At 42.2% G+C, this 22,638-nt stretch overlaps 2 protein-coding genes across 7 annotated transcripts in view; one reads left to right on the top strand and one right to left on the bottom strand.

The window, feature by feature from the left end:
• The window catches only part of LOC117434790 (potassium voltage-gated channel subfamily C member 1), a 34,619-nt gene extending 26,466 nt beyond the window's left edge, over positions 1-8,153 (top strand). Inside the window, exons 3-4 of one of the 3 annotated variants that reach the window (XM_059002798.1) lie at positions 3,423-3,605; positions 7,227-8,153. In XM_059002798.1, coding sequence (XP_058858781.1) covers positions 3,423-3,605; positions 7,227-7,276 — 233 coding nt within the window. In that variant the 3' untranslated portion in view covers positions 7,277-8,153. Of the gene's footprint in view, positions 1-3,422; positions 3,606-6,156 lie in introns of all 3 variants that reach the window. The other 2 variants (XM_034906759.2, XM_034906760.2) reach the window with 2 other exon arrangements.
• The window catches only part of sergef (secretion regulating guanine nucleotide exchange factor), a 48,919-nt gene that overhangs the window by 16,189 nt on the left and 10,092 nt on the right, over positions 1-22,638 (bottom strand). Inside the window, exons 10-12 of one of the 4 annotated variants that reach the window (XM_059002799.1) lie at positions 21,097-21,237; positions 15,403-15,439; positions 7,147-10,154 (exon numbers count right to left, since the gene is read on the bottom strand). In XM_059002799.1, coding sequence (XP_058858782.1) covers positions 9,991-10,154; positions 15,403-15,439; positions 21,097-21,237 — 342 coding nt within the window. In that variant the 3' untranslated portion in view covers positions 7,147-9,990. Of the gene's footprint in view, positions 1-7,146; positions 10,155-15,402; positions 15,440-17,602; positions 19,147-21,096; positions 21,238-22,638 lie in introns of those variants that run through there. The other 3 variants (XM_034057441.3, XM_034057442.3, XM_059002800.1) reach the window with 3 other exon arrangements.

Raw genomic sequence — 22,638 nt, 5'->3', positions numbered from 1 at the left:
TCTACAGGGATTGCATGTGCGCGGTGAGCCAAGGACACCTTGGCCAACCTAAGCCCTCCCCGCACCGGGCAGCACTCAGCCAATTGTGAGCCACCCCCTGGTAACTCCCAGCCACGTCCGGCAGTGGAATAGACTGGACCCGAACTGGCAACCTCCAGGCTATAGGGCTCATCCTGCACTCCACATGGAGCTCCACTCAGGAGCACCTGGTTATGTTTTTTTTTTACCTTAAAAAATAGATGCTTTGGCTGATTATAGAACCTCTCATGCCAAGAGCATTTCTCTCTCTCTCTCTCTCTCTCTCGGAGAATCAATAGTCTCCCAGTCACCCCTGCAGAGCATAGGGGAGGGGTTCTTATACTCACCAGGTATCGCTGTCTGATTTTAATCAATCGTCTCTGACAAATGTGAAATATAATTCATGCATTTATTTATTTATTATTTAGGCTTTTCAATTCAACACTGTGAAAGCCCTCAATTACATCTTTCAGAGCGTTTATTATTGTCTAGCTGAGTCTGTGCTTGTTTCCATGGATACTATGTTAGAGTAAAGGTGAGAACAGAATCTGTTACAGACAGGGTCCCTGTGGTTTTCATGGGGTTAATTAACATGATATTTAAAAGGATTCGCAGCAATGTGATATCCCAGGCTCCATTAACAAAGAGAGAGTGACCTTGGCTCAAAACATCCGAGAGGGATTTGATACATAAATTACAAACAATACTGGAATTAAAAAAAGGAAAGATAGTGGTACTTCAAATAACGATGGTATTTCAAAATCTTTCATCTAATTAGCTATCTCAATTAACAGATAAATGGTCCTACTTATTTGCATACCGTACCCATTGGCTTTAATGGAAATTGCCCTTAATTACTCGGTCTCGGTCGCTCAGCCTGTTGTTCTATTCGTCAGTTATAATTAGAGTTAATTGCTCCATCTCTGAAGATCGTTAAACAGGGTACTTGTATTTGTGTTAATGCTCTGCTCCGCAGGCGTAGAGAACTGCCCCACTGACCTCTTGTAAAGGAATGCGAGCCGACACGGGCGCATTGGAGCCCTGCATACAGTACTTCCTATTGCTGTTCTGCAGTATGGCCAGTTACATGTTTATATTTATATGCTTTACTAAGTGGATGGGGGCAATTGCCTGCCCCCTCCCCCCTACCCACATCTTCCCCCTAATACCGGCTATGTTAAAAAAAAGCATCTCACCACCGACCAAGGCTTGTTTGTGAAAGGCGTTTTATAGATACATGGTATGACAAGGTAGGCTAGGGTACGGTTATCTGAGCTGTCAATTCCAGGCTTTTTGTCTTGAGCGTACAGTGTTGTTGAAGGACGACCTCGGCAGGCATTCTAAGTTACATAATGCTAAACGCTGTTCTTCAGCAAGGGCATGCCGTGCGAGACCTTCTATTTAGCAAAGAGACCGGAGTGCAGGGCCGCTGCTGGGTTGTTTGTACAGAGGCTTTGTTCCGCCTAAAAATAACCAAACCTAAGTAGGCCAGCTCCATTAGGACTCTCTTAAATGCCTCCTCGTTTTGCCGGTGTCTCATTAGATCAGTCTTTCCTCTGAAGTGCACATGAGTGATAATCCAAATACTCACCCAAAACACAGACTGTGAATTGTAACCAAATGACTGGAATTGTGATTTGTGAATATAACGTAGGAGCTCTGTATGTATTACACAGGCAGCAACAGGTGGCTGGGTAGGGCACTATAACACGACAAAGGGATTCAGAGGGATTCGTACAGAAAACAGCATTGTCGCTTCAATTACACCTTTAACTATGGAGATCCGATCTATTGTTTATTTCATATTTCATTTGAAAGTCACTTTCATATCTGGAATCTATAGAACTACATATTAATAACCACTGGTGCTCTTATCTATCGAGCTGACTACTATATTCATTTTTCTAATTGTATCTAATTGCAGTTATTAAGCAGTCTATACTAGCAGATAATTACACATGTGCATGAAATACAGTGAGCTAATCAATGTTAGCCAGTTAATTCACAACAAAATAAATGGATAACCTAATAAAAACTCTGCAGCTACAAAGCTACAAATTGTATCTGCGACGAGCATTAATCAGGGAAATAAGTGCCGTCATCCATCTTGCACATCAGTCTAAACGCATGTGTGCAACAGGAGCCTGTCTTTTCCGTCAGATGTCTTGTCTAGTACACACTACACGTGGCCTGTTGTATTGATCCGCTCAGCATTGCTGTATCTGCAGGCATTTCTAAGGGAGCACCAGAGCTGAGGGAATAGTGATGCTGTTATGATGGGGCAGATCTCCAAAACCTAGCTTGTCGTTTGAGAGATGAGCTGCAACAACACAGCTGTCAACCCCCCCTCCCCCAATGCATTTCTCAATCTCCTATGTGAAGGATGCACGGTGCTGGGGTCGTGATGGTGAATCGAGGGAACGAGCAGAGCATTACTCAAACCTCTTTAATGCACCTAGCTTATACATCCATACATTAAATTCAGGGAGAGAGAATGAGAGGGATATTAAGTATAGCATTTATTCCCTATTCCAAAGTGACTGAATCATTGCTGTGTCCTAGACCACACCATGTGAGTCAGTATGCTATTTTATTTTTGCTGCATTCTATTTGTGGTCCACATAGGTTCACCTACTGAAAAACATTTACAGTGTAATAGGCTATACTATATAGAGAGTAGTGGATACCTCTTCACACAAAGTGGTGAGGGTACGGAATGGGTTACCAAGCCCTTACCAGGCCAGACTTGAAAATCTACTTTCAGCTACTAGAAACCAGACTAGCATTGATGAGCCAAACAGCCTCTCACTCGTAAATGTCTGTTATGATCTTCTTATGTATAGGATGCCATAACCTTGTTTATAACAGTTTTGACACAAACAGCGTATTGCATTGATATGCATAGACCTCACAAAGTGACATTTGCTTTGGTAAGACCTAGACCCTGTGAGGTGCTTTTTGGGTCACATAAAGCTTATCACTGCCATGGTTCCAGTACCCTGTGTGCCATACAATGGCTCCAGCAGTTCTTTAGTGCGGATCATGCATTTTCTGGTTCCTGTGAATCCAGCAGTCTTAGATGTTCAGGTGGCATCCATAGCGATAATACCGGTGTCTCACTTATACAGTGTCAGTGTAATGACAAAAGTGGGTGTCCCCTCTTTTTTTTGCATTCATATAATATTTGCGTCTCAGTTTCTCGCATGCCAAACGAACGAACGAACGAATGTGCTACCGGTTCCTTGCTCAAATTCTCACACCTCCACCTGCAGCAGCTACAGCCATCTCCTCTTCCAGGCTCTTCTGTAGCTTAAAACGCAAGCGAAAAAAAAGCAAAAAAAAACAAAACAAAAAAAAGGTTCATGCCAGTGCTTAGTGTGTCACTTGTGCTTATATGTTTGAAGATTCCAAAGGGAATGGCGAAGCAGCTAAGGCGGCGTTGGCTAACGAAGACTGTCCCCATATAGACCAGGCCCTATCCCCTGAGGAAGGCCAGCTCTTTAGCCCAGGCGAGAGACGTGAACGCCCCTGCCTGCTCTTAACAACCGGGAAGCTGAAATGCCCGTCTGAGGGAAGAGTAAGGAAGGGTATGTAAAAGACGAGGCCACAGCCAAAGCAACTACCGTACCACCACTGCAGACAAGCTGTCTGACCTCCAGGTGGTACCACAGCGACGAGCAATCAAATGTAGACCACGATCAACCATCTTGCCACCCAAAAGCACCACTCCACCCCCCCCCCCCCCCAAATCCCCTTCTACTGTTCCCACACTGGATATACAAACGCAATGCACTTCCATGCACAGGTACATCTACTGTAGAGATCTGCATTCTGGTTTGACATTTGAGGGCATCGCACTCTCTTGCAGGTAACAGACTACCCAGTCTTGTTTGCTTGTTTAATGCTTTAAGTCTCTTGCATGCACAGAACTCTGCCTGTGCATGTTCCCAACACAAAACAATATATATATATTTTTTTTAAAAGTCAATAATGCTATTAAAAAAAAAAATTCTTTAGGATGATTTTTTTCCCCCATCCCTCTCCCTCCAAAAATATTATTATAAATTATTATTATTATTTTAATTTATCTATTTATTTTATTTCATTTATTTACATTACAATGAAAAATGAAAGAAAGAAAAGGAGATCTGGCCACTGACTGTGGCGCAGACACACCCCTAACCTCCCCTTTCTTTCGTTTTTTGTTGTGTTTTGTTCTCCTTTGTTTTTTGAAGCCGCTCGTGGCCCTGGAAGCCCCAGCCAAGTCGCTGCTTCCTCCCAGGACCTGGGCTCCCACTTGTACCTGCTTCTGCAGCTAAGCTGGATTGAGGCACAAGGAGGACATGTGAGGGGCATGCAGTGAGCCAATGGCTGGGCTGGGATTCCAAAACAGGACGTCCTGTAGCTGTGAGATAACGAGACAGCACAAGTCTGATTAGACGTCCCAGGAACCAATCTGACCTGCTGTATAAGCCTCAGGGTCTGATTTTTCCTATTGGCAACAAATTGCCCGTGCGATACATTTGCCTACGACTTAAAAGAAGGGACAAATCTAACACCAGTAGAGTAAAAGGAAGAGCTGCTAAACTACCATGGAATCAGATGCCTTTATAATTGAAAAAAAAAAAAAAACACCCTCCCACCCCATCTGTTTTCCCTTTTTTTTGAGGGGAAATAAAATGTCTTAAAAAAATAAATAAATAAAACAATGAGTGTGCTTGAAAACAAAAAGCTTTAAAAGCAACATAAAACCAGTAATGCAGATTTAAAAAAAAATACAAAACTCATATCTATAGTATATCTATTCAGTGCAACATTGATTACACAAAGGACAGTATTAGCATAACGGACTTTAACATAATCCTAAAACGTTTACACACCAGACAGATGTAGTCAGAGCCAGTTACTGGTGTACTGTATATAATATATATTTTAAAACAAAACTAATAGGCACATACAAAGAGCGTACAATACAAATACAAAGGCTATACCCCACCAGGTGTGGTTTATAAGATTTAGATGAAACATTTGTGATGGCCAGTGTCCTATACAGTAGGGGTCATTTCTGTGTAAATATCAGTTGTATGATTACAATGAAAGACAGACTCTAGTTGGACAATGCTTTCGTTTGGAAGTATCCCCACTACACCTTTTTAACTTTGGAGCAAAAGAGTGGAAAGTGATTCAATAGTTCGATGAGCGAGGGCATTTTCATTCATTCTGAGCATGTTCTGAGCCTGGCCTCAGCCGTCCCCTACCCTGAATCCCGAACCCCGAAACCCAGCCTCTTTACCTCACCCTCTCCCAGTGGATCATGGGGCCTTCTACGCCAATAGGGTACATGGCCTTGTCAAGTCTCCCATGATGCATTGCTCCTACTGAGCATGCTCTGCGCCCTGAATGAAAGATCAAGTCCGGGTAAGCTACAAAGAGTTTCTTTCAATAAATGAGAAACAAACAAAAAAAAAATTATAATTTAACTGGAAAAAATATGTCAGCATATTGCTGGCTCATTGCTGTGTGATGGTAACACGCTTCTCAAAGTGCTGTCCTGGTTGAAAAACCCATGTTGTTTTTTGCATATATGTGTCTGTGTGTGTGTGTGTGTGTTGATTGATGTAATTCTGTATAGCTGCCTTTATGTTCACAGTTGTGTGCATGTGTTGAAACAGGTTAAACGACTGCATGGAACCTACTACAGAGACAACGCGGGGTAGTATCACCAAGCTAATGCAGCTAAACTAGAGAACAAGATGTGTAGCACATGACTTGTTTTAGCCTCTCTGCACAAGGACAGACATATTTTTGTTACAGATTTTAAATACGTTTGAATTTTCTTCTGTAACCTCCAAATGAGGTGACGCCGCAGATTGCATGTTTGTACGGCTTTTTGTTTTTTGTTCTTCCTAAACTCTGCGGCCACTACAAATTAAGGGCTGTTCACGTTGGATGTGTTTTATTCAACCGGTGATAAAAGAATAAGAAAAAAGCTTGTGATACTACCCCCTCCGCATGCAAACTAAAACAAACCTGCACGAACGAGGCTGTTAAAGGGGCTTTAATGTTGTCAAGCTCACTGAAAGCCCATTCTGTTGTTGATCCAATGCTGTACTCAAATGCATTTCTCTTTAAATGAAGGTTATGAAAAGTCAACATAGCTGGCATGAGCGGAAATGCGCTAGGACCGTCTTCAGTGTCTGCTGCTCCCTACAGTCCTCCTTGTGCATCTCCTGTCCCATCTCTTCTGTAGCATTGATCAATAGCTGAGAATGGTCTGTGTACAGCTTCACTGTCTGATAACCAATTGTTGCATTGTCCTCTTCTCTTTTGTTTGTCTGTTTGCTGTAGTTTTTTTGTTTCGTGCCTTTCCCAAAATGAAACCCGGTGACTAAGTCTGAAGGACACGTGTCTCACTGCAGCACAAAAAAAAAGGGGGTGCCGCTGATTTGGCAAAACCCCAAACAAAATCCAAAGCCCGATTAGTATTTGCCAAGCCGATCTCTTCTCTGCTGGAGATACGGCCGTGCACCGGGGACAAAATCATTGAATTTGTCCCCTTAGCTATTAATTGTGGAAACACTGGCTCTTAAGCAATGGGTTTAGCACTGGAGTTTGGAGGCAGCAACAAATTTCCAGCATTTGCAAAACTTTTTTTTTTTTCCCCCGAAGATTTTCTTTTCTCTGGATTTTCTTTTTGAGTCATAGGATGACCCAACCCCCCCCCCCCCCCCCCGCCTTATATCTCACTTATCCCCCAATCCCATGCTACTCTCCATCCTTAAGGACTATCAAAGCGTACCGAGTAAGAGTGACTTTGCATGGAGCATCTCTCACTTGGGTTGAATCACCTCTTAAAAAAAAAAAAGGAAAAATGTTATTTCTTTCTGGTTTTGGTCTCTTTCTCTATCACCCACCTATCTTTATACACAAGACCGCGTCTGACACAGATAGACAGCCTGGCTGATTGACTGCATGGATTACACCCTGCTCAGAAGATTCTGGCTGCCTCTCTGCATGAAACCTCTCTCTATATCGCTTTGTCCTACTTAATGCTTCTATCTCTCACTGTTTTTTCTTTTTCTTTGATTTTATATATATATAAAAAGAAGTCAATCCATAATGGCAACCTTTTTTATTTTATTTTTATTTTATTTTCAAAACAACGGGGCACTGATTGATGCTCAGGTACTCTGTATTGTTTACTGCAGATCACGTCCTTGCTCAGTGTATGCACGCAGAGGTAGTCAAAGTGACCTGACCCAGGTGGAATACATCCTAAAGTCAGACAATGATAATCTATCCTTTTGATCGCCTGTGTGTGGTTGGGAGAAGGACGATAGCAGAGGGGGAAATCAGCAGAAGGACGACATTCAAAGAAAAATAAATGAAAGGAGAAATCCTACTCTTCTTTTGAATGGATTTTGGATGAGGCTCCATGCAAGATTAAGAAAACAATTGTGCTTTGTTTCTTTGAAAGGGAAAACAGCCAAGAAGATGAGGACTTGAGACTATTTCTATGGCTAAAAAAATAAATAAATAAATTATATATATATATATATATATATATATATATATAGTCATTCGACTGTAGAAGACTCCCATCTGTTCATTTAGCATGAGTTGCATGATGTATTATTTGAAAAAGCTGTACTTGTAATGAATATCTTTAAGAACAAAAAAAAATATATATTTTCTTTCAAAAAGTTCCTTACTTTTACATGCATTTGATGTAGCCAAAATGTAATACGGTGTGTGTGTGTGTGTGTGTATATATATACAGTATATATATATATATATATATATATGATAGGAAGTAACAAGTTTAAGGACAAATGTGCAATCAGGCAGTCACTGGTCATATTGACCATGGCCTTCATAACGCTTCCTACTTATGTAGCGAGTTATTATATCTGTGTAGTTTTAAACTGTTAATTTAGATCTGTTTCTGTTGGCATGCTTGTGACAATTTGGACAATACCAGCTGGGCTAACTTTTAATATATTTTTTAATTCTGGCTCTGGTTATGTTGTAACTTACTGGTGTATAGATCCAATGTGGAGAATCTGCTACCGTAAGACGTAGTTCATATCACTCATTAAATATGGACTTTTAACAGTGTTATTTTTAAACAAAATCTACAAAGAAAAATGAAGAACAAACCCCAATTTGGACTCACAGTGCAAAACCCTGGATGGACTCTGAGAACTGACTGTATACTTGTCTCTCTCTCGCAAACTTGCAATCAAGACTTAAGAGCATTGTATGCAATTCAGTACTTCGGATAAGCAAATGCATGCACAATGTTATGCATAATAATAATAATAATAATAATAATAATAATAATAATAATAATAATAATAATTCAATAAAACACAATTCTAGCATGAAATACATTTTGTATGAAACCCGTGTTGGAGGCAGTTTTTTTTTCAGCTTCTTCCCTGGGGTCTTCCCAGGTTCTACATGGTATGTATGAAGCCACTTCATGTTGCCTGTGACACTTTGGGTCGTCACAGCCAGTAACCAGTTCTACATTGCCATAAATGGCAAACAGAGTGATTAAGGATCAGATATGAGAGTCCCACCCCCTTCCCTACAAGTATTTTCAAATTATTATTATTATTACATCATCTTTAAACAGACCTTCAACTGCATACTACTGCTGTAAGTTACCATGGAAACCAGTCTTACAGTTGTGGACACTGAAATAAAAACAAATTTAAAAAAAAGATCACTCCAAGTGCAGCTCATTAACCGTTTCAATACCATATATTTGTGTGAAATCACGAATGCACTTTTAAAAAAAAAAAAATTTAAAAAATTTAAAAAATAAAAAGATGTAACTTGTTAACAGATTTCTGGTTCTAACACCATATCCAACAGCATAAAGCTGAGCGAACACGAAACCACTCTGTGGCTTAGAACTTGGTTTCAGGAGACTAGGTTTCAGGCCATTGCATGGCACACCAGGGGAGACTTGGGGTTTGATACAGCAAAGTTGCCTCAAACTATGTCTCCTGGAACCAGGTTTCAAGCCACTGTTCCTGAAAAAGTGGCTTCGTGTTCCCTCAGCCTAAGCCCTCCCCCACTCCCATTTTGCCTTGAATATTTCCCTTTGCCCTCACCATAACCATGAAACCGAAGGATATAACACGAGATCAGAGGGTCACACCAATACCGTAATGTCAGCGTACACACTAAAGCACCCAATGTACCAAAATCTAATAAGGAAGCAGCAGCAGATAACAGGTGCTCTACAACCAGTGGAGCCGGACAGAGCAAACGAACACTTCGCCCGAGCCCATGATTCAACTCTGCTGACTGAACCCTCTCACCCCTGTGCTGTAGTATTCCCACATGTCCCTCTGCGAGATCCCGATCCGGAGGTCTAATCGCCGGTGAGTGGGCGACACAGAGGCGCTGCCAGGATGAAATATAACTAAGCGGGAGATGGCGGGGGGTGTCCGGACAGCTGGGATGTTTTACTGCTGCTGTGCAAGCTGTGATTTAGAGGGCTGGGGCGTATTCAATCTCCCAGAGATCCCCATTTATATCCCTTCATGTTGCCCGCTGAATTACGACTTCATTATCTATTAAGATGTAATTGGAAGTGTTAGGGATTTCAACAGCAGGGTTCCCTAAAGCAGTGTCGGGACATTCCTGGGCTCCGGAGGTAGGAGAAGCACAAATCCATTGGCTAGCCGAGGTCTAACACAGCGTACAGTTACAATGTACTGTAAATGCCTGCCGTTTCAGTGGGCTTTTAAGCTAGACATTATTATCTACAATGAATGTCACTCAGGGGTTTACTGTTTCTAAAATCAAGTCCTGCCCTCATTTCCGATATTGTTAAAAGCATTATTTCATTGGAAATCGCTAAAAGCGAACGTCAAGGTAGTTAAACAACATGGTATTGGTATTCCAGAATACGTTCATCAGCATGCACGCCGTTTCTATTGCATATCTTTCACACTATGTTCTATGGCAAAAAACCATAGAGTGTCCTGCCCCGCAGCCAATCAGAACAGGCCTAGTGTTTTGGAGGGCGGTAATTGGCTGAGGCGTTGAGAGGTTAGTCTCGGTCCCATCCCCGCACATGCCGTGTTCGTTCCAGCCCCAGGACAGGCAGCGTCCACCTGGAGAAACAAAGAAAGAGAGAGACCTTTCTGAGCACAGGCAGGACACCACACACAGGGTGGAGATACTCTGCTGATCTGGTTGCTATTCGGTTCACAATCCGGGTAATCTTTGGAAACTTGCATGTGTTATTCTGGACACACAAATAGAAATGAAGCAATGCCCAAAATCCCAGCTCAATCTCTGCTAGTTCTGCACTACCAGTAAAGCTCCCAATGACAATCCCCAGGGTACCCACACCACTGATATCCAAATGAATCGAGGTATATTTTTCTTTGCTTTCTTCTGTCTGCGTAGGGAAAATCTGGAAACAGCTGGGTTTTTTTTTTTAAAGCTGTTTAGTTTGTTTTCAGTTATAGGGTAAGCATGCCTGTTGGCAGGTCTCTGGGGGTAGAATGCGAAGGGCAAGCCGACTTTTCAACGCTCTGTCAGAGCTGAATCCGAAGGACAAACCTTCCCAGTGGAGGTGAAGGACGTACTGGGTAGAATGCGAAGGACGTACCTGCCAGGGAGGAATACTGAGGACAAGAGAGGCTGTGAGTGGCGAGTCAGAGCCGGTATACAGAGTTAAACAACAGGTATACACACTGACAGCCATTATACAAACTGTGCATGCGTGTGCTAATGTCACTGCCAGCTTCGGCACAGAAAAAGCAAGTGGATCAGGAGACTGTTCTGTACTTAATCATTTTATCCACAATTCTTTTTTTTTTATGTAAAATGTAGTGCTCATGAAAGGTTAGAGCAATGGTCTTTCCTGATTAAACTCTGACACGACATCAGTATGTGCCCTGTCCACCTGCATTCCAATTAGTCTTGTAATCCGACTGGAACTTTGAAATGCAATGCAGTACGTAAAAGCCACTCATTCTTAAGGTACAGTATAGTATATCCAAGGACAATAAATATGAATGGATTGCTGATCTCCCACGAGATTTGAGCATTTCCACAGCCGATGAGTGTGTGCGAGAGGGAGTGACGCATTACAGAGCTCCCCCTCCCACCCCCCCTTCCTTATCTCTGCCTCTAATCCACTCTGATCTTCCTGTATCACAAACGCCATGGCTACTGGCAGCGCCCCCAGGCAAACATTCAATTCCAATCAATAGCACAGCAGTTATCTAGCCTGCCTGCCAATTAGTGGAAGAATTACTGCAGGGCTAGTGATATTAATTGGCAACCTAAAGTCATTCTCTGCTGAGGGAGTGGAGACCTTGTGCTGGGCTTTGAACTTAACTGGGTCTATCCGGGTAATCAAACAAGACCCTCTCACACCCTAAGCTGAACCTAACTAGAGGCAAAGAGGCAGAGAATTCAATACAGAGGGAGCTCGGGACTGCACATCCTAGTACAGGAGAGGATCTTACAGCTAGCTCAACAACAGGGTCTAATTGCAAGATTCAATACCGTGAACTGTGCAGCACCTTGGGGGTGTGTGGTTATCAGATCATGAGCGAAGTCAGATATTACAGCTGGTAACCTCTCCAGTAGGTGTCACACTACTGGGTAACAAGTAGCAGGGTTTGAATTCGGTAAAAACGTACCAAAAAAAAATAGATAAAGGGTATTCACGATGTAGCTTTGAAAACGAAAACCTATTTCACACTAGATCTTTCAACACCTGTTGTGTAAATGTGTGTGTATATATATATATATATATATATATACACACACACACACACACACACACACACACTCACTCCTCTCTCTCTCTCTCTCTGAGGACAAGAGAGGCTCAATTGGGGAAACGTGCGCCATGGAAACCTGGTTACCTCACAGTGCAATTGCCATGGCAACATTACAGCGCCAGCCTCTCAAGGGTGACCCAGCCAGCCTCGCTGCGGCTGTGCTTGAAAGCGTGAGACTAAAGTTTGCCTTTAATAAAAAAGATCTTCCTAATCTTTGTATTCAGATAAAGGCATCAATCAGATACTTAAAATTACAACAACAATAATACAAAATACAAAACAATGAAGTCAAATCAAAAAGGAGTGCATCAGCGGAGCTCCTTGAAGTGTGTGATCCGATCTGCAGGGATTCAGCATGACTGGGCAGTGATGCAGAATGAAGCTGCTCTCCCAGGCAGAACTGATCCTGCGCCGAGCTGAAGGGTACAAGGGGAAGCAACGTCCAGAACCAGCGCCGAGTTTAGCCCTGGGAAACACCCAGCCTGTCTGTACCAGGGCTGCGTCTTCATCTGCTCTATTTATTTACACTTGTCTAGATTGATTGTCTCATGCATCGCGTCTAATGAAGGCACGTGAGCCCCCCCCAATCCCCCCACTGTAAATGCCAAAGCCTGCGTGTCAATTCATTTTTTTCTTGCTTCTTTTACTTAAGCGACCTTTTAACAAATAAAAAGAAACGCCGCTCAGTTAGAGGAATTAATGCAAGTCGCTTTAGACGCTACAACCTTAAACTGTCATTCTGATTTGACTCTCTGTCACGCCAGGGGCTGGAATGTGAAAGGAGCCTTGCCCTTGCAGGGCTCTCTTCCTGGAGTGTGCATGAGGACTCCAAGTACAATGGCATGAAAAGACAACTGAAGCCATCAGGGCCTCAGTACGTGTCATCTACAGTTATTAAAGTCCTGCATGTATGTGGCTTAAACGGTAGGCAGAGAATGTCACGTGTCAATTATCAAGCCCCATCCGAACAGTACAGTATTTACAGGACCTACGCAGAGAAAGGAGCCAGCTTTCTCTTAATGAAAAATCCCAGCTGAGCAGACTCTTACAACATGCTTCTCTGTTATCTGTGAAAACACAAACGCCCGTAGGCACATCTGCCATGAATTCAAAACGCTCAATCACAATTCAAAGGTAAAACTATGCGAGCTGAAACGTTTGTCTATTTGACTTCGCTTCTTATAGTTTTACCTCCGAGTTACTCTATTGATAACCTCTGTTTACGGGTAATGGTGCCAAACCTTTCATTTTGCAACAGCTGCAAGCAACTAAGGCTCACTTTGGATTAGGGTTGGACAACAATGACATTTTCAGCTATCGACTATCGTCTGTAATTATCACGATAATCGTGATTATCGGCCCAATAAATAAAATATTGTAATATTGTAATTTATCAAATTTATACTTGTTTAGAAGAAAAAAAAACTAGACAGTATATGAGTTTTTATATTTCTTGTGAGTGCCCAGAACAGACATGAGTATAAAAATACACCTATTGTAATTTGTATATTAATAAATTCTGTAGTTTTCCTATAAAATAATACATATATTTTTTTCTTATTTAAACATTTACGTTTACTTTAATGAAAGTGCCACCAAATGTATTAATATAACGAAACAAAATTGCTAACGTTACCTGGAAGCATTTCTTTACATTTGTGGCTAATCTGCCATTAAGAGAATCAAACTTGTTTAAAAAAACAAAAAAAATACTATTAGGAACATACTGAGTTGCACATGGCTGCTTGTATGCAAACAGTTTAATAAAATGAACCGCCTATCCTTCCATTGAAAGTTAACTCTCTTCTATTTATGCAACTACCCTTTTTTTACTTGAGGTCCAGCCATATGTACTGAGACACCCAGTGAAGGCACCACATCCTTCCACTGCATAACCCCAACTGCGCAGCTACAAGTTATGCATCCTTTCAGGACCTTAGACAAGGGCAACTTGCTGTGAGACTGGTAATGAAATGCCATAAATAGCCGTGTATACCTCTCTCCCAGTGGAACGCTGCACTCATCGGATGGGACTAAGGAAGTGACACAAAGGGCTCATTTTTCAGCAGGCTGGCGACACCGCCCATTAACCCTGTGTGGCTCTCACACACACACACACACACACACACACACAGACAAGCTCACACACACACTCACATAGACACACACACAGACACAGACTTCCGAATTGAGAATGAAAATCAGAAGGATATGGGGTAGATTCACTCAGAAAACACAGTGCAGCTTTATTTACCAGCGTTATTCACGGTGCTATTCAATCAAACTGCCAGACATACAGGTCAGCGGACAGCCCCCGAGCACACCACTGTGTCAGCGAAACATTCAAAACCTTGTCTTAACATTCAGTAAGTTTAATTGAGATGCCACAGAACTTGGAAATAACAAAGTGGTCACAATCATGACATGGCAGCAGCCTCTCGTCATCCACTAGCAAATCTGAAACCGCCACTGAAAATGATGAACACAACGGATTCCTGTGAAGAAAGATGTAGTGGGTTCATCTCTTGCACACAGCTGCTGCTGTTAATAAAACATGAACCTAAACTAAACACACCAAAAAAACAAGCTATTAAAGTTCACAGTAGCTATCCCCTCCACCTCCCTTCACTAAAGACAGCAGCTCTGAAGTATAGACCTGGTCCAAGTCTTAACTGAAGCTTAACTTGTAAGTTGTAAAATATGCCTGCATTATGAATTTCAACATGGCTTCCACAAGGGAAGAACAGACAAATGCAAATGAAACAATGCTAGGAAATCCTGATCATGTCGTGCTTTGATGGTTAAACTACTGAGATTGTCCTTCTCCTTGATGTCAGAGCTGTCAGATAAAGACACTAGCAGCTGCTACTCTGGCTTGCGCTGCTTTAGAACGAACTCCAGTGGTGGTAAGGAGCTATGAAGACACACCCATTCAGAACTGAATTAAAATAATCCAGCCTTGAAGGAAGGGAATTATTATTTCAGCTCCATCGTGATCTCGAGAGGAAGGCGTCCACTGACTGGCTATGGAAAACTGTATTTCCTTTTAATTTTTTTTTCAATGTACTCCCCCATGACAGCCTGACAGAAATGTCACCTCACGTTTATTGTTGTGTGTTGCTCATGCCCAGTTAACCGCTTGGCGTGACTAAAGCAAAGTGCTCTGTCTTGAGCAGCATGCACACAGACATACAAACAGTCAGAAGCTATTAAGCACTGAAGCAATGTGTGCAGTTCTCTTTGTCAACTCTTGTGTGGATTCTGTGGAATGTATATAGAGAGAGAGAGAGAGAGAGAGAGAGAGAGAGAGAGAGAGAGAGAGAGAGAGAGAGAGAGAGACGTACAGTACTGGCACAAATTATGTCAACAGCAAATGATTTACAGCAGTAGTGGGGGTTGTATTTTTCCTCACTCAGACCACTTACTTACTGGTGTGAATAGATAATCGCCTCTTCTTTAACATGCTGAATATTTTTAAGAAGAAGACATTTCACAATTGTACATGAATATTTTAATATCACCGAAACCTTAGATACCAAAACCAAAACAGTTAACTTACCAACCACAGCCAGGTTGTGCTCAGAACCACAAGACACCTGTGGGCAAAAACAGAAATGAAACCTGTTCATGATGGACAGACGATAATGCATACAGTAGACATTCACATGACTTTTATTCTAAACTAATCTGTTTTACAGCCTGCCTCGAACCGTACGTATGATGAACAGAATTAAATAAAATCACTGCAAATCAGTGCTGATTATCCATTTCATCAAAAAGACAACTGGCTTGCCTCTGCGCCTGCAGCGCTCTCCCACTCTTCCCAGTGCACGATTATCACCGCACTGGGAATAGAACGGGCTGAGCCATTCATCTGATCATACAGTGAGTCAGCCTGGGAAAAGATAGATTTCTAAAGGAAAACCTCAATTAGCTATTTATATTTCCACAGCTAAATGCATTAAGTGAATGAATAATTAAGAAGAATGGACACTATACAGAGGAGATTTAGATTGCTAATGGCTACATCAGAGGAAGGGGGGGTGTGATCAATGGGATTTTTTAAATTTGATTTAAATTGCATCCATCTGCTTTAGCGACGGCTGTGTGAAATGTGTTTTCTATTCTAACTCCTAAACTTGCACACCAGTAATTATCCTCCTTGTGGTCAGCAACTATCCATCAATGGGACCGCATTAGGATTCCAATTAAAACTCAGCTTTGCCATTCACAAAACAGGCAGAGCTTGTCACTCCTCCCCTCCTGCTCCTTGACTGAGAAGTAATGCGTGAGTGATCTAGAAATGTAATAAATGTAATGACTTCTTTCAGTGTCTTCAGTGTTGAAAATAAGCTTTGATTCACATACTTGTATCAGTGGATGATGTGGACTCCATCGTGTGAAGGATCTCTCAATGGTCCCACTAAGAGATGTGCGTGTGCGTGTGTGCATGCTGATTGAGCACGTATCAGACATTAGCCTTGCGTGGGGTCGAGTCCACATCACCCAGTAAAATGTGAATCAAAGTAATTAATTGGTTATGGATAACGTGGCAGTGCTGTACACAAATCACACAGAAATCAACACGAATGCACCTCCCATCTCCGGTCTTCCACTATTGGTACCGCGGCAGCCCATTCCCTTTTCCTGACCTCATGCAAGAGCGACGGCATGCTACTGTCGTTCCAGGAACCGCAGAAACAAAGGTCAAGCTCCACACATTAAGTGGCTGGCTATTAATTTGCTTTGAAGGTGTGTGTGTGGGTGTGTGTGTGTGTGTGTCCTCTCGATTGAGAAGGGATGCTGTCAGAAGGACTGCACACCTAATTAGTGGCAGGGACTGGATTCATGCAGCCTCCTGAAGGTTGTGGTCTACCAAAAAAAAAAAAAAAAAATGAAATAATACAAATCAAATAGGTTAAGTGATCCCTACAGGTACTTCATGACAGTGCTGGAAGACAGAACTATCTCCTAGATCAATTTAATTGTTTTTCTTTATTAGACCGGAAAGAGCTCAAATACAGAACAGCATGTGTAGATAGGGTTATTATTTGTATTAATGTGACCCGTCCTGACCATGATCCCCCATGTCCACTGCCTTGTATACTTGTCTTATAATGGACGTGTTCCAAATTGATAATCCCACTGTTCTAGAATGCACACATATCACTTCTTTACATGGCTTCCCCAGTCAGCTCGTCCAAACCGTTCCTGTTGCATGGTTACTCTTCAAGAAACCCCTAACGCTGAAATGCTTCCACCCCCTCATCTGCCTGCTTGAGAAGTTCCCAATACCACTGTACCTGTCGATCAGAACCGGGCAGGTTTTCTATCAGCAGTTAAACAAAGCAGAATACCTTTTCAATATGCAGCCATTTCCATCACCACTTAATTCAGGTTCCACTGCATTATAAATGACAGCAGATCTCTCTGAAGCCTCTCACTCTAACAGACTATTCTATTATTCTTTGTATGGAGAACACTTCAGTCTTAAGATGTATTCTTGATAGATACGGCGAGTTACAATATTTCCAGGAAAACCATAGCAATGAAAAACTGTTGTAGTTCTCATAATCCCTCAGTGAAATCAATAATAATACTTGCAACCTAACCTTCACGGTCCCACATTTATAATGAACAAAACAGAAACTGCATTCACAGGCTTTACTCAAATGCATTTCTTTGGGGTTGTTAACAGCGAGACCATGCCTCAGTATTAGCACGTATCAATAAAACACTCTTACACACGGAGGGTCGCTAGGGAAATCTTATTTTTTTATTTCTTAGCAGACGCCCTTATCCAGGGCAACTTACAATTGTTACAAGATATCACGTTATTTTTACATACAATTACCCATTTATACAGTTGGGTTTTTACTGGAGCAATCTAGGTAAAGTACCTTGCTCAAGGGTACAGCAGCAATGTCCCCCACCTGGGATTGAACCCACAACCCTCCGGTCAAGAGTCCAGAGCCCTAACCACTACTCCACACTGTTATTATTATTATTATTATTATTATTATTATTATTATTATTATTATTATTATTATTATTAGGAATTCAAACTAAAAATTGCTCAGATTTAATATCTGTGCAAGCTTTTACTCTTAAAATGAAAACCAGGACAATCCCAGGAAAATATTGCATTATGTATCTTCAAAAAACAAAGGAAAGAAACAGTTAAACAGTTTGTAATGTTATAATTGTTTTTCAGCCCAGCATTTCCAGCTCGAATTAACTCTAAAAGCCCGGCCAAACCCAGGGGATGGATATTCTAGATGGCTGAGTAGTTTTGCTTGTTTTGTATTTCTGCAGCCATGAAAGTGAAATCAGTGTGCCCTTTGGTCTCGCTCCTTATGACTACACAGTGTCACTCCACACCTCACACACAAAGAAAAGTCTTTTCAAAATACAGGGAGCCAGTACCTAAGGGTACACGAGGGAACAGCATGGCTGCATTGGGGTTCCTGAGAATCCCTACAAACTGTGGATCAGATCATCAATCACAGAGCGCATCATTATATCCATGAAAAAAAAAATATATATATACTTTGTATTAATTTATTTATTTAAATACTTTACCAGGTGGATAAACAAATAAACATTTGTGGCCAATAAGAATAATTACATTGAAAAAAAAAACTAGATTTGGGTCGCTACCATCTTTAACTGCAGCTTTGAAAAAATGTGTGAGTCAAAGAAGTAAGCAAAAAACACCAGCTGATATTAATTTGATCAGTTTTAGCAAAATATAATTGCTCTATATCAATTATGGAAGTGTTCTTCCCCTCTCCCCTCAAGCCTGGGTCAAATCCTTCTCAAAAACATTGAAAAACACAGGGTCAAGAGGTGCATGATGTGGTTACAAGTCTTACTGCGGCACTGTTAAGATCACTCATTGCTTTTCTTCTCCTGGGGATGTAAGCCAAAGGTGTCACCGCTCTAGTCACTCCCCAATCAGAATCTCCTCTCTGTGTCTCTCTCCCTCCCTCCTTGCTCTGCTTTGACCCAGTTTCTCGTCTCCAATCCCTTCCTCAGCCGAGCAGCGGAGATGTCCCTAGCATAACAATGAGGTACTGCAGCAGCAGCTCACTCACTCACTCAGGGACCCCACACCACCCGAAACCAGGAGGGGGGCAAAAGCGAGACAATCCTCAACCTGAGAATGCTCAGATCTACAATCAGCCGCATTCTGGGTGTTTGAGATCTGCCTCCAGACTGCAGGCAGACAGCACAGACACAAACACAGCCCAGTGTTCACATGATCTTCTCTCAATGGGATGCAGGTTCACTGCGACCTTGTCTGTAAATAAACATATTCATGTGATCTGATCAGAGACATTGTTTTGCTGTTGTACGTCCCCATATTTCTTACCATGGCTTCTATATACACATAGATTTCATATTTTTGTTGGTAACACACTGATCACAAAGCAGAATGCAGAGACAGAACATTATAACAGCTCACATCCCTCTCAGAGGCTGTCATTCGGACACCAATGCTGGGTTCGATGCTTCACTTTTACAGTGTGAGTCACCGTGCCTTCCTGGAGACTCTGGGCTTGCTCAACTTATAAATCTACCGCTTGGTGGAACTCCAAGGGAAAAAGCTAATTACAAGCCGTAAATCGCCTCAAACTAATCATGAGCGCACAATATTTACAGGAACTAATTAGAATGTGATTCTTGTAATGCTGTGCAGAGAGATGCTCAGAGGCCAACGCTCAGATAACCCAACCAGAAGGGCAGGGTCTCCTCGGCCAGGCTGCAGAGGAACGAGGTCCAGTTTTACCTAAACTGAGCGTCTTGTTGTTTTGCTGTCGGCTCCATTCTATTAATAAAAACACGTACCCATGAATACCCAAGGTATCCCGCACACAATCCAGGCACAATGAAACTGTGCACAGTCAGTCAGTAAGCATGTGTCGTACTGCCTGAGAAACACAAACGCATGACTGGTCTCAATTAAGTTATAAATCGTTACGGATACGGGTATCGCCCAAGCGACTGGGCAACACATGCCAGATATAGTGCTCAATTTCCTTATGCCAAAGTGGTGCCGGCCACAAATCAGACAATGACATCAGAGCCAAGGCAACAATGATGGGATTCCCAGCATTCCAAACGCAGCCTGGGAATTGAAATGACTCCGAATGTAACATGAAGAAACGTCTGCATCTGTGTAACTCGCAGTTACAAGCACGCTGCATTCAAACACCTGTACCAGCGAAGGGTGTCTCGTTGCATTGCTGCAGCCAAGACAAAGTGAGGGTGAATATTAATGGCAGTGCTCTCTGCCTTTGATAAACATGCCACACAACGGGCTCTGTCTACAGCATCCTCAGCCTCAAACAGCTGGCGCCCTCTAGTGTGCAGCCTTTGTAGTGCCTCCACTTGCACTGGACTTCATTAACAGTTTCTCCAGGTCCTAGTATTTAATGTGCCTGGACAGAATGTTGAATCACAGAAGGGTTTTTATTTATTTTTCTTTTCTTTTAACATTTTATTTTTACTGTGGGATACATGCCAGGTGCCCAGAGAACTGAAATGCCCTTGGGGCCGCTCTGTGCATGGGAGAGGAGAGGCTTTTTATATTAGCGTTGGACACACAGAGCTGCTGCCAAGCTGGTCCGTGGGAAAGTCTCTTCTCCTGGTGGGAATAGGTTGCCCTTTCCAGCATGGGAAAGCTTCTTTTTCAAGTATAGCTTTCCATTTTAATCTCTGTATCAGGGCAACCTATTAATACACAAAGGAAAATATTTGTCTTTAGCTACTATTAGTTTTTGCTCTACCGCAAAGTTTTATTCTTTTTTTCTAGTAACCGTAAATTATTGAGGTTAAGGCATTCTCATTCCCCCTCCCCCTCCTCCCTCTTACTTCAGTAAGGGAGAAAAAAGAAAATAAAGAGAAAGGTAAGAGACCAGAGGAAAGTGCACAGCTTTCAGACTGATTGAATCTGCTTTCTGGGTGACGGGGACTCGCATACTGGATGAATGTTAATTCATATATTATTGATAGCAATTGACAAAGGGGCCCATATCTATCAGCGTATCCGATACAGATTAGGGAAATGCACATTCTTGATAGATCTGGATGAATCACAGATGTTGTCTCTGGATGTCCATTAGTTAGACAGCTAGGTTATAAAATGTGAGTGTCAGCTCATCTGTCTCAGCGGAGCACTTTCGCATCGTGTGACGTTTCTAAGCGATCCCCACACAGCTTGTTTTTCTATTTGCGGGTGAATAACTACCTGCAAACAACTTCTCTGTTTATCAGTCTTGTTTTCCAAACCGTTCCGAGATGTGTAAAATGAATTCTCTGTGCTGATCATGCCGTCTCCACCAGCGATCCACTCCCCCGAGTCAAGATGAACCCTGTCCTTCAGACTGCCCTGTAAATTCATTGAGTTTCAATTAAAACATTAATGAAGTCCTGCAGTGGGTGCATGGCCTTGTGAGCCTGTAAGACTGTGCACTGTTCAAATTCAATTTTTCCACCTTGTTGTCTGTCTCTACTCCCCTCCCTGCACAAATATTCACAAGCTTGTCTCAGCTTTTCACAGCACCAGCTCCCTGAAATCTGACCATTAAAAATGCATCGCTCAGCCACTTCATCAGACCTGAATTATTCATTCTAAAAATTCTGGAGAACCTTCAAGAACTACTCTTTTAAAGAAGACAAATACCCCCACCCCCCACTTCACAGAGAAGCACCGTCCATAAATCACTGTGCTGAAGATGAGGAACGGGGAAGCGGGGAGAGGGAGAGGGAGAAGGAGAGGGAACACACAGGAAAATCCACACAGAATCTGACCTCTGCCAGTTTGCAGTAGGCAGACGGTCTCCACAGGACCGCAAGCAGCATGTTTCCGTACATGTGTTACGGCACAGCAGTGGTTTTATACAGTAAAGCTTCCTTTTCAACTCAACAGGTCTCTCTGTCTTGTGGCAGCAAAATCACCTCTCCCCGACGAACTGATTTCACAAGTCATTCCAAACACCTTCCATGCAAAGACTGCTCCAGTTAGGAGCAGCTAATTAGCACGTAGCGCGAAGTTTTTCAAAGCAGATCAGGAATAGCTCCGACAGCCACACATCTTGAGATAGCGAGAAGCACTCAGCTGTTTTAATCACATTTTTTTGCTTAACCTCTCGATGCGACAGCACCTCCAGCGCACTCATTCCTTTCTTCATGTCTGATTTCAATATTACGCGCTAGGTCTAGTTACGGTACTGCGGTAGTTTATTATCTAGAACAGAACACAAACAATTTCACAATGTGACTCTTCAGACCAAGGGCGCAAATCAATTCAGCTTTTATTTCTGGGGGGAAAAGCATTTTGGGAAAACGAATCAACTTAATCAACAGGCCAATTATTAATGATAGAAACGAACAACCAATACAACTCTGATGACGTTTTCCCTTACACACCTCTTCCCCTGAAAAATAATTAATTCATTCATAAAACTCCGCCCTCTGTTTTATAGCAATGAATACAGAAATCTAGAAGCTATCCGATTGAGCCCAGATTACTGATTACAAGGTAAAGAGCTTTTCAATATACTGAATACTGAATTATGTATGGCTTGTGCAGAGCTGCATGTCCACAAGGTGGCAGCCTAGAGCTGGTAACAGTTCTCAGAGCAAGAATGGAACATCTGGTTGCCTGTGCTCAGCAGTCAATACTGTACCACAGTTCAGACTTTAGCGATGGCTCCAAATTCTTAAAGGGGTTTTAAAAAAAAATTAAAAATTCTGTGTTCTGGTGGTGCAAATGGAGCTCTGCTTCACT

The sequence above is a fragment of the Acipenser ruthenus genome, chromosome 28 (genome assembly GCF_902713425.1).
Source record: "Acipenser ruthenus chromosome 28, fAciRut3.2 maternal haplotype, whole genome shotgun sequence".
NCBI lineage: Eukaryota > Metazoa > Chordata > Actinopteri > Acipenseriformes > Acipenseridae > Acipenser > Acipenser ruthenus.
This window is presented reverse-complemented; position numbering and strand designations above follow the sequence as displayed.